The 16,159-nt window shown below is 55.9% G+C and overlaps 2 protein-coding genes across 19 annotated transcripts in view; both read right to left on the bottom strand.

The window, feature by feature from the left end:
- Window positions 1-1,540: 1,540 nt before the first annotated feature.
- KNCN (kinocilin) lies at window positions 1,541-11,575 on the bottom strand. 4 transcript variants are annotated; one of them, XM_070593087.1, is made up of 6 exons: window positions 11,424-11,554; window positions 9,723-9,906; window positions 5,463-5,713; window positions 4,286-4,354; window positions 3,513-3,587; window positions 1,541-2,672 (listed from the first exon to the last, which is right to left on the bottom strand). In XM_070593087.1, exons 3-6 carry the CDS (start codon window positions 5,611-5,613, stop codon window positions 2,593-2,595), a joined length of 375 nt encoding a protein of 124 aa, XP_070449188.1. In that variant the 5' UTR covers window positions 5,614-5,713; window positions 9,723-9,906; window positions 11,424-11,554; the 3' UTR covers window positions 1,541-2,592. The 4 variants fall into 4 exon arrangements, with proteins under 4 accessions (XP_070449188.1, XP_070449171.1, XP_070449198.1 ...); XM_070593070.1 differs by having other exon boundaries at window positions 11,392-11,529; XM_070593097.1 differs by lacking the exon at window positions 9,723-9,906 and having other exon boundaries at window positions 11,424-11,575.
- A 1-nt stretch (window position 11,576) lies between these two features.
- MKNK1 (MAPK interacting serine/threonine kinase 1) overlaps window positions 11,577-16,159 on the bottom strand; it is a 42,997-nt gene continuing 38,414 nt past the window's right edge. For 10 of the 15 annotated variants that reach the window (XM_070593013.1, XM_008534447.2, XM_070592998.1 and 7 more), the window contains 3 exons: window positions 15,550-15,714; window positions 14,288-14,331; window positions 11,577-12,947 (listed from right to left, as the gene is read on the bottom strand). In XM_070593013.1, the coding sequence (XP_070449114.1) occupies window positions 12,713-12,947; window positions 14,288-14,331; window positions 15,550-15,714 (444 nt within the window). In that variant the 3' untranslated portion in view covers window positions 11,577-12,712. The remainder of the gene's footprint in view (window positions 12,948-14,287; window positions 14,332-15,549; window positions 15,715-16,159) is intronic. The other 5 variants (XM_070593021.1, XM_070593024.1, XM_070593026.1 and 2 more) reach the window with 1 other exon arrangement.

Genomic DNA, 16,159 nt, shown 5'->3' with positions numbered 1-16,159 from the left:
ATTTCATTTGTGGAACAGACTGCTGGAGGAACTGAGTCCAGTGATCTGTCCCTGTCCACACCCCCTCCCATGCTGAAACATTGGAGGGGTCTGGAGCTCCTCGGAGGTGAGATGTCACTTCTCCCTAACACTCCCAGGCAAGACGCTGAGGAAGCTTAGCACTCCACTCCTGCCGGCTTGGCCCAACCTTGCCTTCTTCCAAAGCATAGATGGGGAGAAGGTAGGTGGCTCCACATGGACCACTCCTGTGACCAGGTTGGGGTGGGGGGTCAGGGGTGGAGATATACTTAGGCAGGAAGTATCTGGACTGGGGGAAGGAGGTCTCAGGAAGCCCATGGCAGGGGGAAAGAGAGGAATCGGAGGCTCAGGCCTCCAGGGCTCCCAGTTTCAAGGGTTCTTTGAACCCCCACTGAGTTCTTCCCCAATGTACATAGCTCTTGCCTTTTTATGTGTCCATTCCTTAATTTATTCCACTCTGTTCTGCAATACCACTCTGTGCCTGGCCCTGCCAGGCATCAGGGATACTGTAGCCCTGCCTTGGGGAGATCATGGCTGAGAAGGGTTAATGGTGGGCATGGAGGGGGGACCACTCGCCCCACAGCTCAGGCTCCACTTTCGCCACTCCCACTCCCTCCGCCCTTGGGCATCTCTTTGGGGCGCTTCAGGTGAGGACTCAAGATGGACAGGAGGAAGGGTTTCCTTATTGATCAAAGAGGGGTCACCAGGCCCAAGTTATTGCTGATGATAATGATGGTAAGGGAAAGCAGAAGGGGCAGGGAGCAGGCAGGAGGGAGGTGGAGAGGTGGGCAACGCCAGGAGAGGGGAAGTTGACTTCCCTCAGGCTGGAGGACCCAAAGGCACCACAACTGGCCAGCATTTGTGAAATTGAGCCCCTTCGTGGAAGTCTGTCCCACTGTGGTCAGAGAGTTGGTCCCTGTGGCCTGTGCAGAGGACAGCAGAGGGCAGAGCCTGGATGGGGAGCTAGAGGAGAGCTGGATGCAAGGCCTGGCTCCACAACCTCCCTCCGTGGGACTCGATGAGGCCTTTTCTGCAGGGCCTCAGCATCCCCATCTGTATGATGAGATGGTCTCTCCCACTTTTGGTTGGGTTTTCCAACATCCACTGGGTACCTCCCATGTGCCTGGCCCTCTGCCCCCAGCTCCTGAGAGGAAGAAATAGATGGGCCATTCAGAGCGATGTGGGCTATGATGGAGGGAAGCCCTGTGCGAGAACAGTGAAGTCAAGGGAGGCTTCCGCAAGGAGGTGTCATCTGTACTGATCCTTGAAGAATAAAGCTCTCCCTCGCTTGTCTTCTGCTCACTAAACCAGGACAGAGGCCACGTGGAACATACATTTCCAGAGAAGTCAAATAGCTCTGCTCCGCCTTGAGGGCGCAGGTGTATGAGGAGTGGTGTGAGGAGGAGCAATGTTCTAGGCACAGCCGCGCACACCTGGGCCAGGTCTTCCTTACCCTAATCCCTGTGCCTACATGGGGGCTTGAAGTGGCTCTCCAGAGAAAGTTGAGGGAATTGCTTTTCCATTAAATTTAAAACATTAAGATTTATTGAGCGCCTACTGTGCCCTGACAGTGACTGGGAAAGTAACATACAGTAGGTTTAATAGGATTAATAATTGTTTTGTGACAAAGAAGACTGCAACCTTCCAGGAGGGCGTCGGGAGAGGCAGACACAGGTTGATGGGAGAGGCCGAGGAGGGCATTATGGTTGAGGGGATTCTTGGAACTGGCCCTTTAAATAAAGGTGGGGGTTTTGATAGGCAGAGAGGAGGAGGCTGGGGAGGGGCCCCCAGGGGTACACAAGGCAAAGCTTGGAGGCTGGAATGTGTTTAGATTGCTCAGGAGCACTGAGAGGGTGAGGGAGAAGGGGGGGGCTGGAGGTCTTGTCTGGAGCCAGATCACGAAAAGCCTTGAATGGTGGAGTCAAGCACCAAGAGTCTCAACTCAGGAGCCACCTCCTCCTGGAAGCCTCCAGGCCCGTGCCTCACAGGCTTCTGTCATGGCAGCGACCGTTTTGTTTGTCTAGGATACGCCTCCGTCTGGTTCACTGCTTCTCAGGGCCTGTCTCTGAGGAGTTGCCTGGAGTTTTCAACATTCTGAAAAAGTTCTGGTCCAGCCCCTCTGTCCAGCCGGTGAGCTCTAGACACCCAGGGCCAGGCCTTAGGGGCTGATGGGCTCAGCAAGGACCCCATCTGTAGTTTCTGTGGGCCTGTGGTTGACTTGTGTGGCTAGGCTGGAGTAAGGCACTGGGGTATCCTTGGGCCCCAAACTCCAGAGAAATCAGTCAGTAGATCAAAAAGGGAAGGAAGGTGAGCTGCATTCCAGAGAGAAGGTCCAGGTCAAGAGCCTGAAACAAGGGCCCCCCCAGTTGGTGGGGGGGGCGGCTCCCATGACTCCTTGCTTCAGGACCCCCTACTCTGCTGCTTGGAATCCACTTCCAATAGCCTTGGCCCAGGAATGCAGGTCTGGTGTCTCCAGGGCCTGGGTCACCTCTGGTTTGGACCCAGGAGGGTTCTGCGATCAGGGTAGCGGGCAGGAAGGGAGGTCAGGGCCAGGGTAGCCCCTCAGGCCCTGCCTCAGCCCTCCCCAGCCGCCCGGGCCCCTGGCTTCAGCTTCTCCAGGGTCCTGCTCACGGTCGACAGGCTGCTGCGGGCTCCTGGAGGAGAGACCAGGACAGGGCTGCCTGAGTAGACAGACCCTGGGTCAGAGCAACCCAGAGGGACCCAGGGGCAGAGCGGGATGGAATGGGGAGAGAGGGGAGGCCCAGGGGGCAGTTTCAGCAGAGTTTCAAGAGGCACAGATGATCAGAATGGCCCGTCAAGAGGACAGCAGCATGGTGTGGGGGTGAGAGGCAGGACTCAGGGGCTGACTGCCTGACGTCAGTTCTGGCCCCACCACTTCCTTGCTGTGTCACTTAATCTCCCTGTGCCTCAGTTGCCCCATATATAAAGTGGACTAATTATAGCACCTCCCTTGTATGGTGGTTCTGAGAATGGAACAAGTTAATATATGTCAGGTGCTTGGAACAGCATCTGGAAGGGGACCTTTTGCTGAGTATCAGGCATCCTGGTGGCAGACACTGTGGGCTGGGCCATCTTCGAGGAATGCCTGCCATGGAATTTTCCAGTGTGTGGGGATGGGGGAGGAAGAAGATGCCCAGTTTCAGGTACAAGCTCTGAGAGCTGGATTCCACAATGGGAGAGGAGAGAGAGAAAATAATCTGGGGCATGGGACCCAGGGGAGTGGCAGGGGCAGTGTGGTATCCTCTGTCCCCGTGTCCATGCTGGGCACTGCAGAGGAGCCTTGAGGACAGACAGGAGCTCAGCTTGGCTGGGAGCAAGAAGGGTTTTGACTGAGCTCGTGGAAGAACTCCCAGCTCTGCTGGCTCCCTGTGACTGGGGAGGCCCCGACTGCATGTCTCTCGAGGCTTCTCCTGGGTCCCACAGAGCTGCTCACCCAGAGAGGGAAGATGGATTCTGGAGTTTCTGGAACTTACCCTCTTTATTGTCATTGGTGCTGGATCTTCCCTCCCCGTGTTCAGGCGCTGGGTGGGGGTGGATTCTCAGGCTCCCTGTAGGATGAGACCACCCCAACCCCCTGGTTGCTACGCCATTCTCAAATCGAGTCCAGTTTGGGAAGAGAAGTCCTTCCTGCTGCCCAGTCTCCACCCCTGTTGTGTCTCTGTTCCACTGCGTTCCCTTAGGTCGCCCATATGATCTGGGCTGGTTTGGGGGGATGGTAGTGGGGGAGGAAGAAATGGGCCCTTGAAGGAGAAGATGGCAGATTTTTAAGGAGTTGGGGATCCTGGGGAGAGCTAGGATCCTGAGTTCAAAGCCCCACAGGATTGATGGAGATGGGAGCACATATGTGGGGAGCTGAGATGAGATGGGGAGCTATACAAGGGTCCTACGGTCTTTCTGGGGCTTGGGGATGAAGTGGGGTGATCTGGAGATGCTGGAGGCTTTGGGGGAGGCAGAGAATCTCTCAGGCGAGTTGGGAGTTCTAGGTGCTCTGAGCTGGTTCAGGCACTTTTGCCGCAGGCTGGATTCTGCTGTGCCGTAGTCATGGCAATGCCTGCATATCACACACACACATACACATACACACACACACACACACACACAGAGCAACTCCAACACACACAACCAGGAGCAGTCACACAGGTGGGCTCGGCTCCGCCACACAGTGGGCCACACACAGACTTACACGCGAAGGGTCTTACATGGTCCTGGGCAGAGGGGACTGCTGGGGGCAGGGGCGAGGACTCACCTATCGTAGGCAGGATGTGATCCAGGTTGAACCGAGCCTTCAGGAAGGGATAGGCCAAGATGAGGATCCCTAAGAAGAGAGACACAGAGGGGTCCTGTGATGGGGAGGGGGCCTGGTTAGTTTGAGCTGCATGGAGCTGTGGATGGGCTGTAAGCTGGGTAGGTACTTTATGAAGGTGGTATGGGCGTGCATGGGAGGAGGATGAGTGGGCAGAATTTGGACTATGGGTGTGTAAATGTGAGCCTGTGAGTATGTGCATGGGGTGGCTCCCCAACACTCACCCCCAGGAGGGGGCGGGGAGCACTGCCTATCTGGGGAAGGGGCTCCACGCTGTGAAGGCCCAGGCTCCTGTCCACCCTCCCCAGGTGATGAGCAGGTTGGCCTTCCCTCTCCACCGGCTGGAAATGGGCCCAGCTGATACCCCACCACCACCTCTCCCCTGCCCCACCCTCCCCTATAGCCTCCAGGGCAGGACTGGGTGGCTCCTCAGCATACTGCTTTCTACCCAGACCTGGGGAGGGACTTTCAGAAGAGCAGGTCCTGCCCTGCCCACTCCCACTTCATCCCCAGACCAAGTGTCTGTGGCCCTTGGCTGGAGCTCACAGGCACTGAGGCCCAGAGCCCACCAGCCTTGTGCTTCTGGTTCTGCTTTGGCCCAGGGTGGTGGAGTGCGGGGAGGGATGGTACTCAGCATCACTGTTGGGATGTCAGTGGGACTGGCCCAGAAAGACAGATGGGCAGATGCCTGAACAGACAGATCTGCTGCTGAGACATACACGAAAAGAAAAGGAAACCCTTCGTCTGAGCTGTCTTGGCTCAAGGAGAGTCCCACTGGGCATGCTGTTCTCTTTTACATGCCCTCCATCAACCCACCCCCAACAGGCTTGTGAATCCCACCACAAACCCAAGAGGCTGGAGCTTGGGACTGAAGAGCCAGAGGGGGAGCAGCCAGAGAGGAGTGTGCCAGCCAGCTCCCTCCTCTGTGTCTCCTCACCCCTGCAGTCCACAGGGGGAAACACCCCAACCTTCCTCTCCCTCCCTGTATTCCCAGGGCTGCCTTGCTCACACCTCTAGCTTCCCTCCTCCCCAACCAATTCCTGTCGACCCAGTCATTCCTTCCATTTCTCCTTCACCTGGCCATGCCCCTGCCCACTTTCCAAGCCCAGCACCTGCTCACCCAGACCAGAGGCGCCAATAAAGATACCACCCACAGCCGCTGCAGCTTTGGACACGGAGACGCCGATGATGATGCTGCCGGCCACCAGGCCGAGGGCCACACAGGCCAGCTGCAGGCAGCGGAAGTCTCTGCTGCTGATGGGGATGTCCATGCAGGCCTACGCAGGGCACCGTCTCCAGCCAGGGGGGCCTGTCCCTAGAAAAGCCCTGGAGGTCTCCGTCTTCTTGGATGTCCCCTTGTTGGAGCTCCACCTTCAGGGAAGTAAGATTCTGGGCTGGTAACCCTTAGATTTATCTGCAACCCTATCCCACAGCTTCCTAGGGGCCCCTGCCCCACCTTGACCTAGGATCTCTGCCAGGTCACCCCAGCTTACTCCTCCTTCCCGAAAGGCCCCTGAAGCTGGAGACCACTCTCAGGACTCCTGCCTGGCCACATCCTGCATTGGCTGCCAGAGCTCTGGAGAGCTGGGCCTGCCCCACGGGGTCCTCCCCTGCCAGCCTCGTCTCAGCAAACTCAGCCTGAGCTCCCCTGCCCAGGGCATCCTGTCCCCGCTCCCTGGAGCCTGCTCAGCTGCCACTGAGACTCAGCCTATTAAAGTTTAAAGCACTGGGGCGATTGGTCCAGGCGACACGGTTCCTTGGAGATGTAGGCAGCGGGGAGGTGCTGAGTTATTCATGAGGTTGCAATGTGAGCTGCTGCCTGGGTCCCAGAGGCCCACTGGGGCACTCAGCCTAGGTTCCACTGTTGGTCCCTGAGGGGGCAGGATGAGCCGGGGGCTTCACATGGGGTTAAGCAGCCAGGGATGTGAGGAGACTACTTGGCCACATGCTCAGGCCCACTCTGCTGTCCCTTTGGCTTGGAGGTGCACCTAGGGCCTCTGCTTGGGGACTCGGAGACAAGGGCATGGAATAGGACCTGGACAAGGCTCAAGAGACAGGAAAAGTGACTGGGACAGGAGGAGGAGAGGGAGAGTCCATGCTGTACCCCTGCTCTTCCCCTCACCATCCCATCAACCTCTGGGCTTCCAGGCAGGGCTGAGGGGTCCTAGTTTGAGGCTGATATTGGGGGACCCCCTTCTCCTCAGGTAGGTTTGGTACCCACCTCCCTTTTAGTTGCCAGTGGGCTGAGATTCCAGCCACCCTGGAATCCTTAGCGGGGGGCTGACAGGGAAGAGGGTGGTGGGGGCATGGGGCAGGAAGAAACACGTACAGGCTAGGGTTGGGAAGAGGAAATCAGCAGGGCCTGGGTGGGCAGCGGGGGTCAGGAGACTGGGACATGGCTGGCACCTCCCGACCTCTGGATTGAACTCCTTTTCCCAACCTGTTTGACCTACTTGTGGGATCCATCAACTCAAGACCTGGCAGTGGTAACCCAGCCCGGCCCGGCGCTGTCCTGCCCCCAGTTCTAGCCCTCATTACTAATTGCATCCTCTGGTCCTTTATGGATCAGGGCCTCTCTGACCCCAGAATATGGCCCTGCACCTAGGTCCCTGGGCAGTTTTCAGGCTCCCATCACTGGCCCCGCTGGCCTCTCTTTGGATCCCCCCACCTCTCACCACCACATCAGCAGTCTGACATAGCCAGATCCAAGGCCTTCTGCCTCCACCTGGCTCCACAGCTGCCCCCTGCTCCTATCCCCTTTCTGTCTCCTCTGCTGCCCTTCTGCTGAGTGTCTGCCTGGTGGCCTCTGCCATCTGGAGAATGCCTCCTCATCCTGCAGGACCCTGCTCAGCCAGCTCCGATTCTGTGAAGCCATTTCTGATGGTGCTGAGTGGGTGGGCTGCCTACCGCTGCTGCCATGTCACTGTGCCAAAGTGCCCACCATACGTCCTTGCTCTCTGTCTCCCCTACAGACTGTGAGCCCCTTTAGGGCAGGTTCTTGAAGTGAACTCCACAGAATGCCATGGCTAGAGGGACCTGGGCCAGGCTTCTGACACAGGACAGAGTTCAGGGAGGTCTTGGACGTGCACAACCACCTTGGGTCAGCAAAGAGGAAGGCTGCGGGCGCCATGGACCTCTGTCTCTAACGGGCTTTCCTTGGGTGGGGGTGGGGGCCTAGGAAGGCCAGGGTCACCTGACTGAGCTTCAAGCGGAGGGAAGGCACTGCCAGGAAGCTGGAGATGGGCCTGGGCGGGGACATGTGTGAACTCAAAGGTATAGAGAGACAAGTGACTACAGAGCACGGAAGAGCCCCCAGCCATGTTCCTGGCCCCCGGTAAGAGAAAGCCCCTGGAGGCAAGCGTTCCCCAGCCACAGCCACTGCTGCCAGCATACCCTGTGCCTCTCGCCTGGATGAGGTCTGATTATTCCTCTAATTAGGCATCAAATGACAGCCTATGTCTCTGTCACACGTAATTGATCCCCCACTGACTAGTTTTAGAAGGAGCCGTCAAAATGATTGTCCATGGAAACATGTTCCCAAGATGTCGAGCTTTGGGAATGTGAACACCCTCCACAATGCCTCCCCCCTTAAGTGTTTGCATAACTCTGGATGGGCAGGGCCTGTGCCGCCCTCTCACGGTGGAAGGCTGAGGGTGGCACTCCCATACCATCAGCCAGACAGAGGCTCCCGGGCCACGACTCCCACCTCGCCCTGTGCGACTTGCATCTGCCGCTCCACCTCCCTGAGCCTCACTTTGCTCATCTGGTGAATGGGGATGGGGATGGCAGGGGCTGGAGTCAGGGATGCCTGTGCATTGTGAGTTTCAGATTCCAGAAGAACACTCTGATCTCTAAACTCTGGAGACCAAACTCTAAATTGGAGTTTTTCTTTGACATTGTAAATCCCTCAGGGTATAAAGTCAGAAGAAAAATTATGGAGGAGACACATTAAGTCATTATGAGTTACAAGATCACAGAACCACAGAACCATCCCAGCTCCTTCCTAGAAGAGACAGGGAAACTGAGACACAGGGAGGTGGCAGGATTGCCCCAGAGTCCCTGCGTAGCTGGGAAGTACTCTAGCATATCTCTGCCCCTGAATTTCCAAATTGTCTTATTTGAGGAGGGAGGAATTGGCCACCCCACCCTCAGAGGGAGACACTGTGTTCAAAAGAATCAGCCAAGGCCTGCATCTCTTCCCTCACGACAGGAGTGTCATTAAAGGCCACTTGAAACTTGTGCGATGCCTGCTCTTCCGCTGACTACAAATGTGGATAGGGAGACTTGCCAATTCTTTCCCCCATGCAGGCTTATCATCTCTGAAGAAGAAAACATGCGCTTGTCCTTGGGTGATGTGTGTACTATAATAGGTAAATGAGATGGAAGCCCCAGCACGAGAGCCCAGCGCCCACCTGGCCCCTACTCTGCAAGCATCAGAGCCCTCCTCGAGGAGGCATAGGTCCTCTGGCCCTGGACTCAGGGTGTGGTGAGGCCATGGGTCACTGCTGAGCTCCCTCACAAAATCTCTCCTCTTCGTCTCCCTGGGAGGTCCGGGCTGGAGGGTACCTATCTCTGCTCTTTCCTTCCCAGAGGTACCAAGTGCAAGGGTGGCGTGGGGGCGGGGGGAACAGTGGGCGAAAGGCCTCAGCTTGGTTTAGTTCTGTTTATTTTCCTTGAGGGGTGAGGACCCTGGAAAAGAGCATGATTAATTCACTGATCCCCTGAGGGACGGGCAGCTTTCCCGGACTGTTTGGAAGCTGAAGTCGGGGAAGCAGCTTCCAAGGCAACAGCTACCATGGCAACAAGAGTGCCAGCCGGGGGGACCTTGCTCCTCGCTTCCCTCCAGACCTAAGCAGCTGGAGCAGTTGGCACAAGACCAGGACCCTGCTGTTCACAGAGCTGCGTCTGGGGAGGGCAGTCAGCCAGGAGGGAGCAGGGGCCCCTAGGGCTCAGACAGGTGGACATCGGAGGGAGAAAGACTTGAGCCCTGTGTCCGGGCCCCCAGATGGGGCTCAGACAGGGGTCCTCTGGGTCTACCTGAACCAGACGAGCTGGTGCTGAGGCCTGTGAAGTGGATTTGAGGCAAGAGGCCTGAGGTCCGGGACACTCTGGCCGCCTGGAACCAGTTCTCTCCTAAGGCCCAGGCCAGGCATGAGCCCCAGAGCTGGGGAACTGGCTGCCACAGTTCCAGGCCCCAGAGCCTCCCTCAGTGTGTCTGCCATATCTGCCTCTGCCCAGCAGAGCCAGGCACACAGCCTGGTCCTCAGAAAGAGCAAGGGACTTCCCAACATCCCTTGGGAGGTCACCTAGTGCACAGTGGCAGAAGAAGGACTAGAACCCAGGGCCCCTGGCCCCCAACCTCAGACTCTTCCCCTGGTACCTCGGCTGCCCCTCAGGGACAAGGACCCCAGGCCAGAGGGGCAGAACAGCCCATCAGCAGGAGGATCTCACAGAGGGCCAGAGGCCAGGCCCGTCCGGAAAGGCCAGATCTGTCTCTATCCACACCAGCCCAGGAAAGGGGGAAAGCTCATCTCCATCACTGGGACCCAATGAGTAATTCTGCCCTAGGAGACAACAATCAAAATGATTATAATTATCAGAGCTAACATTTATGGAGCACTGTGTGTGCCTGGAACTGCTCTAAACACTACATTTATAAATTTGTAACTTTCACAACGCAACAGGACGTAAGCCATAGCAGCCCTAAGTTTTGGTTGAAGAAACAGACCCTGGGAGGTGAAGTAACTTGCAAAGGCCCAAAGCTGGGAAGCGGCAGGGCTGGCATCTGAACCCGGGCAGCACAGCTCTGGGTCCCAAGTCTCTCTGGGAAGAATTCCAGTTCCACCTTCCTAGCTAAACAGCCCCAGGCAAGCTATTTTTTCCTTTCTCTGCTTGGGTTTTCATGTTAAGTGGGGTAAAATAATAGTACCTTACGTCATATGACAACTATGAGAATTAAATGAGGTAAGGCCTGTAAACTTCTCAGAAAGTATGTGTTAGTAAGTGCACAACAACGCCAGCAAAACCAAAGTAGGCACAGTAGCATTTGAGCAGAGCCGAGGAGGATGAGAGGGGCCCAGCAGGGGGACTAGGGTGGGGAGGCGGGGTGGTAGAGGGCATAGCCTAAGCACAGGCACAGAGGCATGAGAGTCTGGCTGGAGCCACATGCAGGACGGGGTGGGGTGGGGTGGGGGTGGGGAGTACTTGGTCCAGGAAGCCCCTGGAAGTCCCATCCCTGCTGGGCCAAGCTGGAGGACTGACCAGGCTGAGGCTGGAGTCAGAAACAAAACTCATACCCTGGTTTTGAGTCCCCAGGGCCTGGAAGGTTTCGGGCCAAAAGGCTCCGACTCTGCAGGCCTGTTTTCCCAGCCCATCCCTCTCCAGGTAGATGAAGAAGGGGTGTGAGGGTGGTAAGGGTTACTGCAAAGGGAAGACTGTCAACAAGTATGTCATCATCAACATGGAGGCACTCACGGTGTGGGACAGCTGGTAGCCTGGCCATTACCGGCCTCCAGATGGAAGAGCCTCTGATCCCATCTCCCCTCCGTTCTCCCTGGGAGAAGAGCCACCAGCAGCACTGTCTACTGCCCTGATGCTCAGACCTCCCTCTTGCCACCTCTTGGGAACTTATAAATGCCCTCCTCCTGCCTGCCAGTCCTCTCCATTTGGGTTCTGAGGATTACACGGGACAAGGCACGTGAAGTTCCCTGCATGATGCACATGAGGGCTGTCGAGACGAGGCACCGTTATTCTCTGTTGCCAACTCTGCCAGGACAAGCCCAGTACTGGGCACATAACGGATTCCTCAAGAAAGGCTAAGTACTGCTTGAGACACAGGGAGCTTTGTTCCCACCGGGTGGGTGGGCTGGCCTGGGTACAGGGTACACCCATGAAAGCACCGTTTGAAGCTGGCTTGTGTGATGGTCAATGACACCCCCTCTTCCACTTGATGGGGAGATCCTAAAAGGCAGAGGTTGTTTCTTACTCATCTCTGGGTCCTGGCACAGAAAAGGGGATTGACAGATGGTTGACGAATTTCATTTCCTCACCTAAAAAAGAAAAGCAGTGATGTTTCCTTCACCTTATTTTATGGATCCAATGAGCTTGCTATATTTGAAGGTCCTGACAAGGGGTACCTTCTCCCCTCAATCGGGGATGGACTCAGCCCCCTCCAGAAGGCTTTTCTCCTCCTCAGGTTTGCAGGTGAAGAAAGGACCACCAGGAAGACCATAGCTAGAATTTAAAACAGTTTTATTAAAACAAGCACAATGTATAATAGCATCGTGTTGTAGAAACGTCTGTCATGTGCAAATCGATTTTCTTTAGGTAACTGGGCAGCTCAGCATAGCTGACACCGGATGTTCCTCCGTGCTTTCTGCAGCAGGCACCGCATGGCTCAGACCAGGGTGGCCAGGCCGCCTCCGATCTGGCTCCACATCAGAGCTCCTTTTAACTGCCCCAGACCTGAGCTGCCCTCACGCCAGGCAGGAGGGACCCAGCAACAGATGTGGGCTCTAAGTAGCTCATCATCCTAACAGCTTAAAACCAGTTAGAATAAAAGGAAACAGCTGATTAAAACCTTTCAAATGCATGGCCATTCAGGAAAGAGCAAGCCATTACAGCTCTGCAAAGTCCACGGGCTTGCAGCAGGAGTTTCAAGTCCCATCTTTGCTGGAAGAGCATGGTTAAAAAAACAAACACTTTTTAAACAAAATAATACTGACTTTAGCAGCAATCTCAAACAAGGAAGAAGATGATAAATGAGGGACACACTTCGGTCATGGCAAAGAAAGATTATGCGCTTCTCTGTGCTATAGACTGGAAGACTGATCAGGCTTCCTGAATGCAGAAGGCTCCCTGCCCTTCCCTGAATTGAGGGGATGGCTTTGCTCAGCCGAGGGGGAGGACGTCCGGAGGACAGAGGAAGGTGGAAGGACTGCCAGAGAGGGGTGACAGTGCAGAAGAGGGAAGAGCCTCTGTCAACTGACACTTCTCAAGGCTGGCTCCCTGATGGCTGCAGCTCCAGCGCCACTGCTGCCTGCCCGTGAGAGCAGGCTGGATCCTAGATCTGCAGGCGGGTGAGCAGGTGGGCTGGAGCCCCGCAAAGAGATGTCCCTGCCGCAGGCGATTATGCAAAGTGACGAGTGATTGCTTTCCTTTTCAAAGACAACCCCTTCGGAAAAAGCTTTTTCCTTGAGAACTCTGGCTAATGGGGGGTTGGGTGGGAACCCAGGGCCTTCATGGATGAAATGCCCTGGATGGAGCCACAGAGCAGGTCCCTCTGCCTGCTCTGCAGATTTCGGCCTCACAGGTTTCCAGGGGGGCAACTCCTGGACAGGTCTGGAGCCTGGAAGGTGTGACTGGAGTGGGTCAGAGTGCTGAGGGTGTTGGGCATGGGCCTGCATCTCCACTGCGGCCTGCCTGGGCCAGGGCCCTCCGGCGGGCCAGGCGTGACTTGGAGGGAGGAGAGAGCCTCACAGAGCAGAGGCCCTCGGCCAGCGCCTCTGACTCCTTTGCCAGTTCATTTTCCTCGTGCTGAGACAGCTGGCGGTTAAGGGCGATGGCTTCAGCTGCGAAGAGCGTCAGGTCCATTGTGCTGCTATTTCTGCAGGGATAGGGGAAAGAACGGAAGAGAGGGAGGCAGGACTCAGTGGGGTCAGCCAGGCCAGCTCCTCGACACCCCCACCAGTTGCTGTGGTCCTGTACTTCCACCGAGTTTTTCTGAGCCGGCACAGGTGCTCTCTCCAAAGCAGTTCTTGCACGGGTTTAGAATGTGATTTCACTGAGGCTGGAATGGCTTTGAACCTTAAGTACAGTCCTTGGGCAGAGAGTTGGGACAAAGGCCCCCTTCTGTTCAGAGCATCCTCCTCTGAGCTCTGCACACAGCCCTCCAGAGGAGCCACGGCACAGGGAAATTCACCCAAGTGTATCCCTCTCCCCAGTCAGGGCAGGGGGCTCCAAGAGCGGGGGCCCTGCCTTGATGTCTGTGCCCCCGAACCCAGCTCAGAGCTAGCATGTATCGGGTACTTTGGGTTTGCTGAATGAATCTTCTAAGGTGGATCTGAGGTTTGGAGCCTCAAGATGCAGGTCTAGAGAATCAGGTAGGAACCCAAGCTGGGCAGCAGCATTCTGCCTCCGATGAATCGAGGCTATAAAGGAGTAATACTTCCCTGTGTAACTCTGAGAAACTGGCCATGAGGTTGGTTCCCACAGTGCTTTAGCCCTGGCCCTTTTGGAACAGGGCAGTGCTCATTAGGAACGGGATATAGTATTAAAAGGCAGGAAAGTCAAACAGATTGGGTTCAAGTCCAATTCCCAAGGTTACTGTGTGGCCTTGAGTAAGTTAAAGTGATCTCTCTCTTGCTCAGTTTTCTCATCTATAAAATGGGGTAACAGGAACGCTCTCTTTTAAATTTATCATAAAGATTATGGATACAATATATGTAAAGCCTTTAGCACCAGATCTGGCAGTAGCCCTTACGATTATTCTTTGTCTAGTCGTACATGTGACAGTTGGTCCCACTGCCTTGCAGTGCCCCGGATTCCTGCCACTTTCCCCAACCCACAGCAACAGAAGGAAACTTGGTGTGAATAACCCACAGGAAAGGTCTGTCTTTGGGCTGTGAGTGGTGATTTCCAGTTAGGATTCAAGTGGATATGCAAAACAGGTTTTTCTCCTGCAGACAGCACTAGGAGGGGCCTTCAAGGTGCTGGTGGGCAGGGGAAGCCCTCCAGGCGGAGGAAGGGACAGAGGGAGATGGATGCTGTGGAGGGCAAGAGAGGAAGAGCAGTGGGGAGAAGGCGGGCCAGGGAGCCCCCTCAGGAGGAGGACACTTGAGCCTAGAGGTGGGCTCCCATCCCCACCTCCACCCCAAGAGGGCTGAGAGCTTGAGGGAAAGTCAAAGCCAAGGAAGGAAGGGCACTCGGTGTCATCGGAGCATTTACCTCTGGAGGACTTGCGGCGTGGGGAGTCCCCTTTCTGGAGCTTGCTAGAATGGGAAGGACAGATGTGTGGGTAAGTGCCGCTCCCTCCTTCAAGAGCTGCCCCCACCCATGCCAGCATTGAGTGGGCAGGCTACCACAAGCTCTGGCCCAGCACAGGGACTTGGCCATGCTTGCCTGCAGGGCTAGACCTTCCAAGGAGCGAGCAAGCAAGGTGCAGCCCCCAACCCGCTGCCTCTGCGTGGAGAGCCTTCTCTGCCTGAAAAGGTCCTAATCATCCTCCAGGAGCCAGCTCTAGGGTCACTGCCCCTGTGAGACTTTCCCCCTGCCCTGCCACCTCCCAATCCCCTCCAAGCAGAGGTGGGTCCTTGTTCTTTGGTGCCCCTAGCACTTTTGATAAGCATTTGTTACACTCTCCTGTCATTTATTCCCTTGTCTCCATCTCCCCATTAGAACACAAAGACAGAAACTGGGTCTTACTTATCCCACTAATGCCAGGGTCTGGCACGTGGCAGGTGCTCAGGAAAGAGAGCAACTCTTGTGTGGCTGTGAATTAGCCAGTCAGAGACTCTTGGATTGGGTCCTGCCCTGTACCATGGGGCTGGCAATGCTTGTTTCTTTCCATTGTCAGGGTCACTGAGGCCGGCTAGGGCCTGGCAGACCAAGGATAGACAGTGAATCACAGGAGGTCTGGCAGACCCCTTAGAGGGGCAGAGGTCAGGTACGGTGACTAACTGAGGAGGATGGTTAAAAATGTTTCCTAGTGAAGAAGTGGATCCTTAGTTTGGGGCAAACACCACCATTTGCCTTTCAGGCAAGCTGCACCAAGACCCCCCGGACCACAAGGAGAACCTATGTCCCTCATTGCAGCCACACAGCAAGCAGGGCAGCAAGGCACCACTTCTGGGTGCTCTTGGCTAATGAAGTTTTTGTACGAGGGGATGGTACTAGAGGCCCCTTTCTGGGCTATGTGCCTTTGCCAATTGTGGGATGCATGTGCCGAATCCCCCAGAGGCCTCTGTCCATTCCAGAGAGGCAGGGATCAGCTAGGGGCTTAGTCTGTGGCCAAGGTTAGAGCCAAGTCTATGATCAGTAAGGGGCTCAGACTGGGGTTAGGCTGGGAGTCAGTTCACTCTACATGCACAGGGATTGAAGCTCCATAGGAGGTCCCTCCAGCTGAGGTCAGCCACCCAGGTATGAGAGCCTCCTCATGGCCATGCTGCAGGCCCAAAGAGGAGGAATGTCACCCTTCCCGTGTCACTCACCCCCTGCACCCATGGGTGCTGCAGAACTTGGGCAGCGCTCAGTCTCTGCTTCGCATCTCGAACCAGGAGCTTGGAGATGAGGTCTTTGGCCTCACTGGAGATGTGTGCCCAGTCCTTGTCAGGAAACTCATACTTGCCTTCCTGGATGCTCTCAAACAGCTTGTTCTAGGTAAAGAAGATTCCTCCTGAGGCCACACTGGCCAGGGGATGGGCAGAATGTGCCTGTCATTGATCTGATCACCCTGTGTCCAATCGACCTCAGCTTAAGCTGCAGCTCATGGCTTGCATATGCCACAGAGCAGGGCCCCTTCCCAAACACCCCACTCTCCCCTGACTCCTCCAACCACACAGAAGGGCCCTGGTGGCTGGCATGGCTATTGAGGAACATCAACTAGAGAACAAAACCCACATTCCTCGGCCCTTCACTCAGGGCCTTCCACAAATGGGCTCCCAGCAACCTCTCAGATGTCATCTCTCCCCACCGTCAGCCTTTTACCCCACTATTCTTCCCTCGACACACGCAGCTGCTTCAAACCTCCACGTCTTCGCTTGTGCTGTTCCTCCTCTTGTATTTCTTGCCCCTTTTCCCCTGGGGCAAGACTCATCCTTT

The sequence above is a fragment of the Equus przewalskii genome, chromosome 2, assembly GCF_037783145.1.
Source record: "Equus przewalskii isolate Varuska chromosome 2, EquPr2, whole genome shotgun sequence".
NCBI lineage: Eukaryota > Metazoa > Chordata > Mammalia > Perissodactyla > Equidae > Equus > Equus przewalskii.
The sequence above is the reverse complement of the archived record's forward strand: the minus strand, read 5'-3'. Positions and strand labels throughout refer to the sequence as shown.

What these genes read in the sequence shown, in the direction of transcription:
- KNCN (XM_070593097.1), bottom strand. Translation starts at nt 5,613, where the DNA reads ATGGACATCCCCATCAGCAGCAGAGACTTCCGCTGCCTGCAGCTGGCC. An exon ending in TCACATCCTGCCTACGATAG is followed by an intron (nt 3,588 to 4,285) that starts GTGAGTCCTCGC and finishes CTCATCCTACAG; the next exon opens with GGAGCCTGAGAATCCACCCC. An exon ending in CACCAATGACAATAAAGAGG is followed by an intron (nt 2,673 to 3,512) that starts GTAAGTTCCAGA and finishes TCTCTCCTCCAG; the next exon opens with GAGCCCGCAGCAGCCTGTCG.